The following is a 14,847-nucleotide window of genomic DNA, read 5'->3' as shown; positions in this document are numbered from 1 at the left end:
TAATATTGCTACGCTATAGGCTAAACTTATAAAATCTATAACTATCTCTATGAGTTTCCAACTAAATCTCGGCTTGAACCAGTAACCACGAAAACTAAAATACTACAGCACAAGCTACTACTATCTAGCTAAGTAAAATTCTGAGAGGCTACAATTCTCCCCTACTTAAAAGAATTTCGTCCCCGAAATTTACTTACCAAATAATTCCGGATATCGTGCTTGGATGTCTTCCTCCAACTCCCACGTTGCCTCTTGTTCTGTACTATTACTCCATAAGACCTTGACTATCGGAATACTCTTAGACCATAATTCCTTCTCCCCCTTCTATAGGATGCTAACCGGTCGTTCCTCATAACTCAGGTCTTTCTGAAGTGCTAACGTATCATACTTGAGAATGTGGGATGGGTCTGACACATATCTACACAACATCGAGATGTGAAACACATTGTGGCTATCTGCTAGAGCTGGCGGTAGGGCTATTCTATATGCTACTGGTTCCACCTTGTCCAATATCTCAAAATGATTTATAAACCAGTGACTAAGTTTGCCTTTCTTCCCAAACCGCTTCACTCCTTTCAGAGGAGATATTCTTAAGAAGACTTGATCTCCAACTTTGAATTCCACATCTCGTCTCTTGGCATCCGCATAACTCTTTTGTCAACTCTGAGCAGTGAGCATACACTTTCTAATTAGTTCCACTGCGTCTTAAGCATCTCTAGTAGCCTCGGGTCCAAGAAGTTGTCTTTCCCCTACCTCGTCCCAATGTAACGGCGACCGATATTTCCTTCCATAAAGTAGCTCATAGGGTGCCATACCGATAGTTTCCTAGTAGCTATTATTGTAGGAGAACTCTATAAGTGGCAAATACTTACTCCACGATCCTCCGAAGACTAGTACATAAGCGCGCAACATATCTTATAAAATCTGTAGGGTACGCTCGGACTGTCAGTCGGTCTGAAGATGAAATGCCATACTGAGACTTAGCTTGGTACCCATGGCTTGCTGCAAGCTTCCCCAAAATCCCAATGTAAACACCGATCCTCTATCAGATACTATGGTCTTAGGGATTCCATGCAGTCGTACAATTTCTCGAACATAAATGTCTACGTATTGGTCCGCAGTGTACGTAGACTTGACAAGCAAGAAGTGAGCTGACATTGTGAATCTATCCACCACAACCTAAGCTAAGTCATGTTGCTTACTTGTTCGTGGTAATCCTATCACGAAGTCCATGGCTATGTCTTCCCACTTCTATTCCAGAATACTAAGCGGTTGAAATAAGCCTGCGGGTCGCTGATGTTCCACCTTTACTTGCTAGCATATTAGGCATTTGGACATATACTCTGCTACGTCTTTCTTCATTCCTAGCCACCAATATAGTGCCTTAAGGTTGTGAGTCATCTTGGCGATCCTGGGTGAACAGAGCATGGGGTAGTGTGTGCTTCTTCTAAAATCTTCATCTTAATTCCATGGTCATTCGACACACATACCCGACCCTTATATCTTAAGAACTTCTGTCCTGATATAGAGAAATACGTAGTCTTGCATTCTTTGACTGCAGCCATATACGATAATAACGTGTCATCATGCCCTTGCCTGATCCGTATATCATCTAGTAGACTCGACTGGATGCACAAGTTAGCCAGTTGACCCATGAATTTTTCTATCTCGACATTAATCAGCTATTGCTGTAGCGACTTTTCAATTTCGGATAATGCTGCCAGATTTTCGTAACTCTTTCGACTTAACGCATCTGCAACTACATTCGATTTTCCTAGGTGATATAGGATTTCGTAGTCATAGTCCTTTCCTAGTTCCAACCACCTGCGCTGCCTCATGTTAAGCTCCTTTTGCGTGAAGAAATATTTTAAGCTCTTATGGTCTGTATAAATCTCACACCGTTCTCCATAAAGATAGTGGCGCCAGATTTTCAATATGAAGACCATCACTGGAAACTCTATATCGTGTGTTGGATAGCGTTGCTCATATTCCTTCAGCTTCCTTGAGGCGTAGGCTATCACCTTGTCATTTTGCATCATCACACAGCTTAAACCTTGCTTGGACGCATTACAGTATACTACAAACTTGTTGTTGGGTGCCGGTATGCAAAGTACTAGTGTTGAGCATAATTTATCTTTCAGCAACTAGAAGCTCTCTTGACATTTATCCGTCCAGTTGAACTTTTGCTATTTCCGGGTCAGGTTGGTAAGCAGAGTGGCTATCTTAGAAAAGCCTTCTACAAATCTCCGATAATAGCTTGCTAGCCCGAGAAAACTTCTAACATCTGATGCATTCTTAGGTCTTGGCCAATCCTTCACAGCCTCTACTTTAGTTGGGTCTACAACGACTCCATCCTTGGATACTATGTGGCTGAGGAACGCTACTTGTGATAGCCAAAATTCGCATTTCTTGAATTTGGCGCAAAGTTGATGCTCCATTAATCGCAACATGGCCAGTCTTAATTGTTCATCGTGCTCGAATTCATCCTTGGAGTACAACAATATGTCTTCAATGAGTACCACAACAAATTTTTCCAAGTAATCCTTGAAGACCCAATTCATTAAGTCCATAAATGCGGCTGGAGCGTTGGTAAGACCAAAAGACATAACTAGGAACCCGTAATGTCCGTATCGAGTCCTAAAAGCTGTCTTTGGTATATCATCTTCCCTTATCTTGAGCTCGTGATAACTGGACCGTAGATCAATCTTTGAAACTACAGTTGCTCCTCGGAGTTTATCAAATAAGTCATTGATCCGGGGTAGCGAGTACTTGTTCTTAATTGTCACTTTGTTTAACTCGCGGTAATCGATACACATCTGCATGCTTCCATCCTACTTTTTAACAAATAGAACCGGTGCTCCCCATGGCGAATGGCTCGGTCTGATGAAACCCAAGTATAAGAGCTCTTGTAACTCCTTGAGTTTGGTAGGTGCCATTCGGTATGGTGCCTTTGAGATAGGCTCGGTTCCTGGTGCTAGTTCGATTGTGAAGTCAATTTCCCAAGTAGGGGATAACCCTAGTAAGTCGTCTGGAAATATCTCTGGAAATTCCTTTATAATGCGGATGTCTCCAACCTTTAATGGTGTTTCCTGTGCCACATCCGTGACGCTTGCTAAGAATGTTGGGGTTTTATGCCCTAATTAAAACCCAAATTCTTTGTAATCTCATTTTATTATCAATAAAAGAATAGAAATCATTTTTTGACTTGGTCAATCACTTTGCTCACATGTTTTATTTTCATGATTATTTGTTTAATATAAAATTCTATTAAATCCCGAGCATATAGCTAATCTTATTTATAGTGACGTAATCACAGTGGAATATAAATATGATTATATGTTCAAAATAAGTTAGTCCTAAGATTAGTCAGTGCACCGGATTTACACTGACTTGCCAATCTACGATATGATCTACTTACACATTACAGTGTTATGTTCTTTCCAGAACATTAGCAAAGTAGATAAGATCAGATGTATTTGTTACATTGGACAGGACCGATATTGACAGTTGATAAGATAAGTAAACATACCGTTATTATCTATTCTAGTCATATCATATAGTTGACCATAGGTCAATTCAATCTTAATTCTGAGTGGTTAGTATTCTAACTGATTGTATTATTTGAGTTCTTTGACTTGTTCGTTACCATCTTACCCTACGGACTAGCCCATACTTACATCTTGGGAACTCGGTAGTACAATTGAGTGGGAGTGTTAATCATAGATATGAACATCTATAGCTTCTGATGAAGAAGTGAAATGATGGTTTCCTTTTAGTTTGGTTCAAGGTGTTAAATGATAGAGATCTCATTTCAGTAATTAAATTAGTTTACTGAAATATCATTTACAAGGAACTAAGTGTTTTAAGGATAAAATACAATGAGGGGTAAAACGGTATTTTAGTCCTATCTCATTGTAGACCGTCTATAGAGGATTGAGTGACAATTATGGTTGCAACAATGGATAATTAATAGCGTATCTATATTTTTTATAGAGCGTTCTATGAATTCAAGAGTGCAATTCCAAGTCTATAGTGGAATCACGATGAATTAATAAGTTAGTACATTTATTTGTTAGATTTATGATAACTTATTGGAGCTTGATTTCATAGGCCCATGGTCCCCATTGTACCTTGGATAAAATCATCTAGATAGTCTCAATTAATTGATTTAATCATCAATTAGAATTATCAAAGTTGACCAGGTCAATTTTGGATAGTTTCACAGAGTTGTGTAATTTTGAGAAGAAAAGAGAAATTATGGCAGATTTATTAATTAAGATAAATTGGTATCTAAATTAATAAATAAATTTAAATCAAGGTTCAAATTATAAATAATTAATTTGATAAAGGATTCAAATAATTATTTAATTAATTAAATCAATAGAAAATAATACAGGCCTTGATTTTAAGTCCAATGGGCTTATAATCAAATGGGAAATTTCACGGGCCTATAGCCCATGATAATTTCGACCTAGGGCTTCAAAATGGCTATTATTTTATTGATTTTTTAATTAAATTAAATGGCCTAATTGAGTCTATAAAAGGAGTGCTTAGAGAGAAGTTAAAAGAAGAAGTTTGATAAGTCACAAGTCAGATTTTCTGGTAGTTTTATATTCTCTCTAAACACAAGTCCTTTTCTAAGCCACTTTGTTATTTTCTCTTCTTCTCTCTATATCTATCTCATGTGTTGAGAATTGCCCACACTAGTCTAGGTGGTTCTAAGGATACATTGGAAGATTGTGAAGAAAATAGAAGATCAGTTCAGTTTCTTGATAATACTCTGCGACAGAAAGGATACAAGAGTTAGAGAAACTGAATGAAGGACTCTTAATTCCGCTGCGTATACTGTAAGTATTCTATTCTTTGTTTCTCTTTGAATTCAATTTTAGAAACATGTTTTAGGCTATCTCGTATTAATTTGTTTAATATTAGATATACATGAAAATAAATAAAGATCCTGTATAAGGTTTTTCCAACTACTGGCCTTAGAGCCTTTGGTAATCTTTATTTTCATGCATGAACATGTTTAAAATTGGATTATTTGATATGTTTGAATAATTGGATGGTTTTCATGTTTTTATGAGCATATTGATTTTATGTGAATTTTAGCAATTTTTAGGTTATTTTGTTGTGTTTTATATGATATTAATTTTTATATATGCTTTATTTTGTGTAAAACATGTTAAAAATTAATTAAAAAATGGTTTTGGTTTGAAAAATTGCTCAATAAAATTTGCACTGGCTCCCATGCGCGCGTGCACACACGTGAGCACACACCGCACACCAGCGCGTACGCACGCGCGCGTGCACCCTTGCCCCGCGCGCGCACCACCAGCAGCCAGAGCACTCGGGTGAACAGTACCCGTATCACCCGATACGGGTACTGTTCATCCAGATTTTTTTTTTTGAAAAATAATTAAAATTAAAATTGTAGAAATTTATTATGTATAATCAAAACCTAAAATATCTTTTTTGTTTTATCATTTAAATTTTTTAAAATAAGATATTTTGGTTAGTTGAGATTTAAATAATTAGATATTTTCTACAAAGATTCAAATTCAAATTTAAAATTAGACTAACAACTTAATTTTAAATCTTTTAATATATTAAAATATTATAATTATGATATCAGATATTTAAGATATTTTCATTTAAATTCTTGATATTTTTATTAAATCTTTATTTGAAAATATAAATATCTTTTTATTCTATAGTTTTTAATATTTAAATTATTTGAAATTTAATATTGTTAGTTAGATATTTTTATGGATATTTAAATTTGTTTAACTATTTGAGATATTTTAGGCTTGTTATAACTATTTGTATTTTATTATTTTTAAATGGTTAAAATATTAGATAATAGTTGTAACAACACAAGATATATTTGGAAAATAGTTTAGATATTGATTTTAAAATTTAAAATTGGTTAAATTTTGAAAAATATCAATTTTTTTTTCAGCCAATTAATAAAATATATATTTTTAATAAATGGGATTTAAATTAACTTTGGTTAATTGTTGATAAATCCTATTTAAATTAAATTAATATTTTTTTTCTTCAAATTAACCTAAAACCAAGTTGATTGTTGATAAATAAAATTTAAATTAACTATTGTTAATTGTTGATAAATTTCATTTAAATTGACTTATTTTTTGTAAAAATTTAATTAATTTGAATTTTTTTTGATAAATTCTAGATAATTAATTGTGTTATTTTTGCATAAATTCATAGAATTGCTCATATAGTAACATGATTAGGCCCATCCAATTATAACATGTCTGTTTGCACTATATGTGGTATTTTTGCAATTAGGCTTATATGCATATAGTGGCCCATATGTTTGTTAGATATATGGTATTTTGCCAAATAAAATATTCATAAAATGATAGGTTTTATTTGGGCCCATTAGAAAATGTAAAGTTTAAATTCCTCTCTTGTGGGTGATTCCACTTGTGAAAGCCCATTTGCTTTGCATGACTATAGTGGGCATAATCAATTAATAACAATTAATAAAACGAAGGTTTAAATTCCTGTCTTTTGGACCTTGTATGGAAGATAGGGGGCCTTTGTAGTGGGAACGACATACTGGACCCAACCCTCCTTCATACAAGCCCAATTGTTAAGGCCCATTTACCTGAGTTGGACTTAATTGTATAGGTTCATTATATTAGTTAAACCTAAATATTGATTAGCAACAAATTAATTCTAAATTAATTGAATTTGTTTCAATGTGACACTTTAGAATTAATAAGAAATTATAGGACTTTGGTTTTAAAAATTTTAATCTGTTTAATTTTTTTTTTTTGGAAAACCATAGTCATTAATTTTCTAAAAATAAATAATAAAAATACTAATTTTAATTTTATAACGAGCTTATTTTAAGAATTTTATTCGATCTCCACCGTTGGTTTAACATAGTCAATAGCTTAATGGGGCCTCGAGACACTTTGATTCGTCCCCCTACGGAAGGTGTTCATTAGTTATTTTGACAAGGTTAGATTTTGAAAGATAGATAATTATAGGTCAAATTCTACTAGACTCACCCCTACGGTGACTACTAGGACTAAATCTATGCTTATTGAAACAGTGGGTCTAGCTCATAAAATAAGAGATTTTGTTTTCTTATTTTGATCGAATAGTAGGTTGTTAATAGTGGTGTCCATTATTAAATGAGTTTACAACTCTATTTAACTAGTGGTATTTTTGACTCTCACCAACCGGGACAAGGATATCATAGATTAGTTAAAAACCTAAAGAAATAGAGATATGATTGTTTTTGGTATTTTTTCTCATATCTTACATATTTTTGGTATATGTTGTGCTATTTCTTGAAATTTGTGTGAATAGAAGTTTTATTGAGGAAATGTGATTGATTTCTATTTTATTGGTACTTTGTAGTTTTGAGTTATGGCTGCGTCTACTCCCATCCTTTCTCAACTTTCGATGGAGAAACTCACTGGAGAAAACTTCCTTATTTGGAAGCATAATATCAACATAGAGTTGATTGGTGACAACTCTGAATTCGTCATGATTGAGGAATCCTCAGAACGAGCACCATGTCTGCACGTTAGTGATGGCATCGTCAATGCTCGTGATGGTACCGTAAATGCTTGGATAACACCGTCTCCACACGTACGTGATGGCACCGTGAATTCTCTGATGGCATCATGTTTGCACGTTCGTGCTCAACTCAACTATGGTCTGACGCAGCTCATGAATGAGCTTCATATTATTGAACCTGTCATGGGTGGACCTAGTAAAGGAGGTGAAAATAAGACTGCTAATGTTGCTGCTCATCTAGCTAAGGCTGAAGCTAACCTAACTTCGTCTTTGAAAGCTAGAAAAGGAAAGGTGGACAAAACAACAACCCCAAGCCTACGAAGGCTGCAAAGACGAGTGCACAACCACGTACACAGACGCCTAAGGGGAAGAACATGAAAAATAAGAAAGGTAAAGATAAGTGCTTTCACTGCAAAGAGAAGGGGCATTGGAAACGAGATTGCCCTAAGTTTCTAGCAGCGAAAAACAAAGGTAATGATTATAGTTCATTTATCTTGGAAACATGTGTTTTAGAGAATGATAAATCCGTTTGGATTAATGATTCTGGAACTACTAACCATGTTTGTAACTCTTTACAGCTTCTTGAATAGTGGGAGGAAGTGAACGAAGGCGGCTTAAAGCTTAGAGTTGGGAACAGAGCGTTCGTTAAGGTCCAAGCTAGAGGAATAGCTCGTCTGAAGTTCGGAAATAAATACTTAATTTTAAAAGTTGTATTTTTTATTCTGGATTTTAGTAGAAATTTAATTTCAGTTTCCATGTTGCAATTAGAACGATTTTTTATGACTTTCACAAGTTTTAATATATCTATTTCTTTCAATGGATCACAATTGTGTATTGCATGTTTGGAAAACGGGCTTTATATTCTGCGACCTAACGAACCTCTCGCTCTTAATAATGATTTATTCAAAGTAGCTAAACCTAGGACCAATAAACGTCAAAAGACCGATAACAATAATATGATGTATTTATGGCACTTGAGACTAGGTCACATTGGCTATGATAGGATTCAAAGACTTACAAAGGACAGACCTTTGAGGGAACTCACCTTAGGTGAATTACCTGTCTGTGAATCTTGTCTAGAAGGCAAACTGACCAAGCGTCCATTCTCTGCAAAGGGTGATAGGGCCAAAGAACCACTTGGTCTTGTGCATTCAGATGTTTGTGGACCTTTGAATGTACAAGCCAGGGGTGGTTTTGAGTATTTCGTCACTTTTATTGACGATTACTGTAGATACTCATGTCTTTACCTAATGCATAGGAAATCAGAAACATTTTCAAAGTTTCAGGAATTCCTAGCAATGGCTCACAACCAATTAGGTAAAACATTAAAGATCTTGCGATCTAATAGGGGTGGAGAATATTTGGATATGCAGTTCCAAGATCATTTAACTGAACTTGGGATTTTATCACAACTTACTACCCCAGGTACTCCGCAACAAAATGGTGTAGCGGAACGCCGAAACAGAACTTTATTGGAAATGGTTAGATGCATGCTTAGTTACTCAACTCTACCAACTTCGTTCTGGGGACATGCGATTGAAATCACAAATGACATTCTCAATGTCGTGCCGTCAAACTCAATCCCCTAAACACCTTTAGAACGCTGGAATGGTCGTGAACCTAGTTTACGCCATTATAGAATCTGGGGGTGTCCCGCTCATGTCCTGAGGAAAAAGCAGGGAAAGCTAGAACCGCGAACTGAAGTTTGCATGTTTGTTGGCTATCCTAAAGGTACTTGGGGTGGACTTTTCAATAGTCATTCGGAAAAGAAAGTGTTTACTTCTACAAATGCTACTTTTCTGGAAAATGACTATGTCCAAAACTTTAAACCTTGCAGCAAAGTAGTTTTAGAGGAGATGGTTAAAGAATTGACTCCAACCAATGTTCCATCGTCATCAACGCGAGTTGATGATGAAATTCCCACTCTTCATGTACAACCGACGCAAGTCGATTTAAATGAAGAAAGTACCACTGTTCCTGAGCAAACAGTCACGGAGCCTCGTCGTAGTGGGAGGGTTTCTAGGAACCCAGTTCGCTATGGTTTGGATGGTGAAACCAATATGGTTGTTGGTGACACTAGTGATGATGATCCATTGTCTTTCAAACAGGCAATGGCTAGCCCTGAAAAGGAACTATGGCTCGAAGCCATGAAATAGGAAATGGAGTCCATGTACTCAAATTCCGTCTGGGATCTTGTGGAAGCACCTAGTGACTTTAGGGCCATTGGGTGCAAGTGGATCTACAAGAAGAAACGAGGTGTTGATGGAAATATCGAGACTTATAAAGATCGATTAGTGGCAAAGGGTTATACCCAAAGAGAAGGCATGGACTATGAGGAAACTTTTAGTCCGGTAGCCATGCTCAAATCCATTAGCATCCTCCTATCCATAACAGCCGCTCTCGACTATGAGATTTGGCAAATGGACATCAAGACAGCTTTTCTTAATGGAAAGCTTGACGAGGTCATTTATATGGATCAGCCAGAAGGATTTAAAGTATCTGGACAAGAAGGAAAAGTTTGTAAGTTAAATAGGTCCATCTTTAGTTACCTTTCCTTTTCTTTTGTTCTGAATTTTGAGTTTCAAACAATTCAGTTCGATTAAAAAACATTGGAAAGCTAGATGATAAAAGAATTTGTTTGCTTCGATTTATTGGCTTAATCGCTTTTTCATAATTAGCTTTAGGTTTCTAAATTCCATTTGCTATGAAATATATTATTGATTCACTTTCTGACTTGGAACTGATTCTTTCCGTTTTTAGCTCAATCCAAGTATTTATGACAGTCATCAAATATATTCCTCAGGTTAGAAATGCCTCATTTCTTTTTGCCCCATTAGAAAAAATATCAATTGTTTTAAATATAATCTTATGTAACATCAGTGATGAAATAATTTAGCTATCCAAAAGGTTTTCTTTTTCCTTTCTTATTACTGTATGAGTAGAGAATTAGAGACAGTAATACTATGTTGTCAACAGTTTTTCTATATCCTTTGCTCCTATAAGTTATTTTGATAGTTTCTTTCAGGAGCCTGCTCATGAGACAGTAATACTATGTTGTACTTTATGCATGCTTTATGTTTTTGAAGTAATGTGGTGCCTGCATAATAGTTTCTTATTCTGTCATGCTTTATGTATATATGATAAGTTCATCTTTTCAAATGATTATTATTTAAAATAGTGAAGTTAAAATGTTGAATTTGTCTCAGATTCTGTCATGAATGAAATGGTATGGAGCTCTTTTGTTGTAGCTTCTGTTTTATTTTGGATATTTGTATGTGGGTTTTGCTGTTAATTGATTTGCTTTTACCTTGAAATTTCTATGTTCTATTTTCATTAGGGATAGTTAGTAATATTTCTTATTGTATCATTAATACTTGGTTTGTTGTGACCAAAATCTTTTCTACTAGGGATCAAAATCTTGTATTCTTTTGTGATTCTAAACTGTTTTTTACTTTATAGTAATTTATGAGATCTATTATTTTATTGTTCTGCACTCTATAATCAGGTGATCAAATTCTTTATTTCACTATCCCTTGCATATATTGATCACAAAATTTGACTCACAAAAATGTGATTTTGGTGCCTTTAATTTGTACAATATAATGATAATTACTATCTCATTTTTATTGTTACTGTGTCCCATAAGCTAATCTCAATAATTTTATTACTATTGTGGTTGGATTAGTATTGCAAGTAAATTTTGTTTAACTTCTCTATCATTTTCCCCCTGTTTCTCTCTCACACATATATACATGAACACATATTTCTTATTATTAAGTCATTAAGGTATACTCAAAATTTTGACGCATACCATCTGTTTGAGGAGAAGTCTGAGTTAAAATCAGTATTCTTTTGTTTTCATTCTGATTTGGTTAAGTCCGAACCAAGAAAACTTGGGCGTTTCTGGTGTGTTTGATTAAATTCCTATCAACTGACTTTTTCTTCGATATTGTTAGCCATTTTTCTGTGTGTTTGTAATCTGTTTCTAGTGTGTGAAAGACGTGTGTTAATGAGCAATAATAAATTCGGGTGTAATTAGACATGGGGTATCTGACTTCACACTTTACTTGGAGTCTCTTATATGTTATATGAGAGATATTTTATTAAGAAATAAAAATGGGATAAATCCTTGGCTTTTTACTTGTTTATTCTAACATTGTTCCTGCGTATAATTTTCTATCGAAAGGAAGAGTCAAGAAATCAGTTTGATTAAAATATTGGTATACTGTTACAAAAATAGCATTACTGTTTTTGAGTTTTTTTAGTCTTGGGATGGTATAGTTTACAATGTCATAAAGTTGAGGCAAATTACTAAGGAGTTGTTTTTAGACTTATTTATTTTGGCAAATCAGTTTGGATGATGACTTATTTTGGTTTCATGGTTTATAGGAAGCAAGAGCTCTACTAGAAAGACTTGAGTATCAAAAGGGTAACATAGAAGCTGCACTTCATGTATTTGAAGGAATAGACATTGCTGCAGTGACTCCTAGGATGAAAGGATCCATTTCTAGAAGATGTGAACAAAATAGACGCCATTCACAGAGTGATTCTGTCCCACCTATGTCCATGCACGATGTTAGTCTGCTCCTTGAAGCTGTTCTTCTCAAAGCAAAATCATTGCAAGGCCTTGGACGATATGAAGGTATTTCCTTTACCTAACTGTAATTTCATTCTTAGTTCATAGCTTTGGAATTCTGTTTCACATCCTTGCTGCTGCTGTCTAGTACTAGTCAAAGTAGTTTTTCTTTTCCTGATATATTTATTGTATTTAGTAAAATGATAGAAAAGATGATTGGATTATTACTTGTTGATTTTCATTTCTTAGATATCTAAAAAGTTTAAGATTACTAAAATAGCAAACTTTTATGATCCACACAAACTCCCAATTTTTCTTCCTGTACTTCTTACAGAAGCTGCTCAATCGTGCAAAGTTATTTTGGACACTGTAGAATCTGTTCTGCCAGATAGCTTGCCTGAAAACTTCACTTCAGATTGTAAATTACAAGATACTCTATCTAGGGCTGTTGAATCACTACCAGAGTTTTGGAGTTCAGCCATCAGAATAATTGGTGGGTTTTTCACCAAGAATATATGTGAAGTTGTATTATTTTGCATAACTTTTTTTTTTTTTGTAGCATAGTTTCTTGAAGTATTTTTTAAAAAAGACTTTTGTGGCTGCTTATTTCCTATGCAGAAAATGTGAAGCTATATGAAACAGTTGGAATGGGAAATGGAGGGAACGAGCCAAAGCAAGAGTGAGAGTTGGAGGATGTTATAGTAGACAATACTCTCCAAGTTTCTTGTTATAGTAACTTTTCAATATGTTGAATATTTAAGAATACTTGAATACTTAAAGAACATTTTGTTGTTGATGACAGTGTTGAATATTTTAAACTAATTTGTGGATTGTTAATACAATGTTGAATGTTTTTACTTTTTGTTATTTGAAAATCAAGTTTATTTGATGATGCTAGTATATATTAGAAAGCTAATTTTAATTATATAAATAAAAAATAAAAATATAATAGAATAAATTAGTGTTATATAAATGAATATATAATGAGAATTTAAACTTATCTAAATATTAAAATTATACAAAAATATGTTATAATATCTATTACAATAACACTTTTTATAAGTAAAGAATTTTGTTATGCATACTTCATTATATAACACAAATAATGTGTTATACTAAAGTGTAGTATAACACAAAAAAAGTGTTATACTAAAGTGTAGTATAACACAAATTTATAAGTATTGAAATGTGTTATATAATCGACTATAAATAACATAATTAAACACTTATCTATATATTAAAATAACACAGAAAGTGTGTTATCGTTGACAGTACAATAACACATTTGTATAACATTGATAAAGTGTTATGTAAAGTACCCTGACCTACGATAACATAGTCAGTCTTAACACATCAGAAAGTGTTATCGTATGTTTTGATAACACATTTTTCGGTGTTATTAAAAGCATTATTTCCTGTAGTGTTTGGCCATTTATGCCCTTTTGGGTCGCGGCCCCAAAAACCCAGGTCGCGGCCTGATCAGGAACAGGGGCCAAACCCCTCTCTGTCTTCGTCGTGGGTAGTGGCCTGAAAAAAAAGGGCAGTAGCCCAAAGTGCCCCCAACATCCAAAAACCACATTTTTTTCAAGCCTGGGCCGCGACACACAATAAAAGGGTCGCGACCCAACCACAAACACAGCCATGAAACTACGATTTTCCAATTTCAAATCCTTCCAAAAACCTATCCAAACATACCCAAATCTCATAAACAAAGTCCCCAATCATCTCAATGGCCCAAAACCAACAAAACCCAAGTTTCAATTCATCCAAAAACTCCTTAAAATGAAAAATCAAATTTCAAAAATTAAGAAATTCTAGGAAACAGAAACTCATAAATTCAAAGCTTAAAATACATCTGGTTATGTTGTTTCTCACAAAATCCTTTGGCTAATAAGCTTCTAATCTTTCCTAGAATCGATATGCCTCGATCCTTGTTTGAATCCGAGTCCTAAAACAAGTTTCCTTCGAAAATGCGATCGGGTGTCGAAAATGGAATGGGAGGGAGAGAGAACATTCTGAATGTTCTTTTATTATTCTTAATAGGTTACTTCAAGCTTAAGTAACCTCAAGCAAATCCTAATGCTCGGGGTCCCGAAAATGCCCCCCGGGGTAAAATAGTCAAAATTCCCAGAATTTCCCTCACTAACTCCCAATTTATCATCAAGTCCTTATTCCCATTACCCAATATCCCAATAATGTGCTAAATACCCCTTGGCTCACTCCGAGTCAAGTATAAATCCTGTTGTGACTTTTCCACTAGCTTGCTTCCTAGGATTTTCTCGTGCTGAGTAACCCTAGCATAACCAAATAATAATGAAGCACCACACATATACCACATATATGCCAAATATACCCAAAATGGCCAAAATATGAAAATTGCCCAATTTAATAGAAATGGGCCCACATGTATATTTAATACACCTAAACATGCATATCAAGTCATATTATGATATAACTTACATAATCGCATAATGCTATACATAAATATCACATAATCATATAATTCCAAAATTTGCCATCCTGGCCCTCAATCAAGGCCCTAAACCTTATTAGGAAATTTGGGTCATTACATCTATCCCCTCTTTACAGAAATTTCATCTACTAATTTTTATTTGACTAGCCCGGAATATAAATCCCGGATATCTGATTCGAGTTTCCAGGTCGCTCCCTCGACCCTACTGTTTCTTTGTAATACCTTAACTCAAGGTACA

General features: G+C 34.5%; 1 protein-coding gene across 1 annotated transcript; it reads left to right on the top strand.

The window, feature by feature from the left end:
* The first annotated feature begins 10,774 nt into the window (after window positions 1-10,774).
* LOC133791577 (protein NPGR2-like) lies at window positions 10,775-13,025 on the top strand. The gene is made up of 3 exons (XM_062229499.1): window positions 10,775-10,786; window positions 11,950-12,202; window positions 12,471-13,025. The coding sequence occupies exons 1-3, from the start codon at window positions 10,775-10,777 to the stop codon at window positions 12,698-12,700; spliced, it is 495 nt and encodes a 164-aa protein (XP_062085483.1). The 3' UTR covers window positions 12,701-13,025.
* Window positions 13,026-14,847: the final 1,822 nt, after the last annotated feature.

This window comes from Humulus lupulus, chromosome 7, assembly GCF_963169125.1.
Source record: "Humulus lupulus chromosome 7, drHumLupu1.1, whole genome shotgun sequence".
Lineage (NCBI taxonomy): Eukaryota > Viridiplantae > Streptophyta > Magnoliopsida > Rosales > Cannabaceae > Humulus > Humulus lupulus.
Note: the sequence above shows the minus strand (reverse complement) of the source record. Positions and strands in the feature narration are given on the sequence as shown.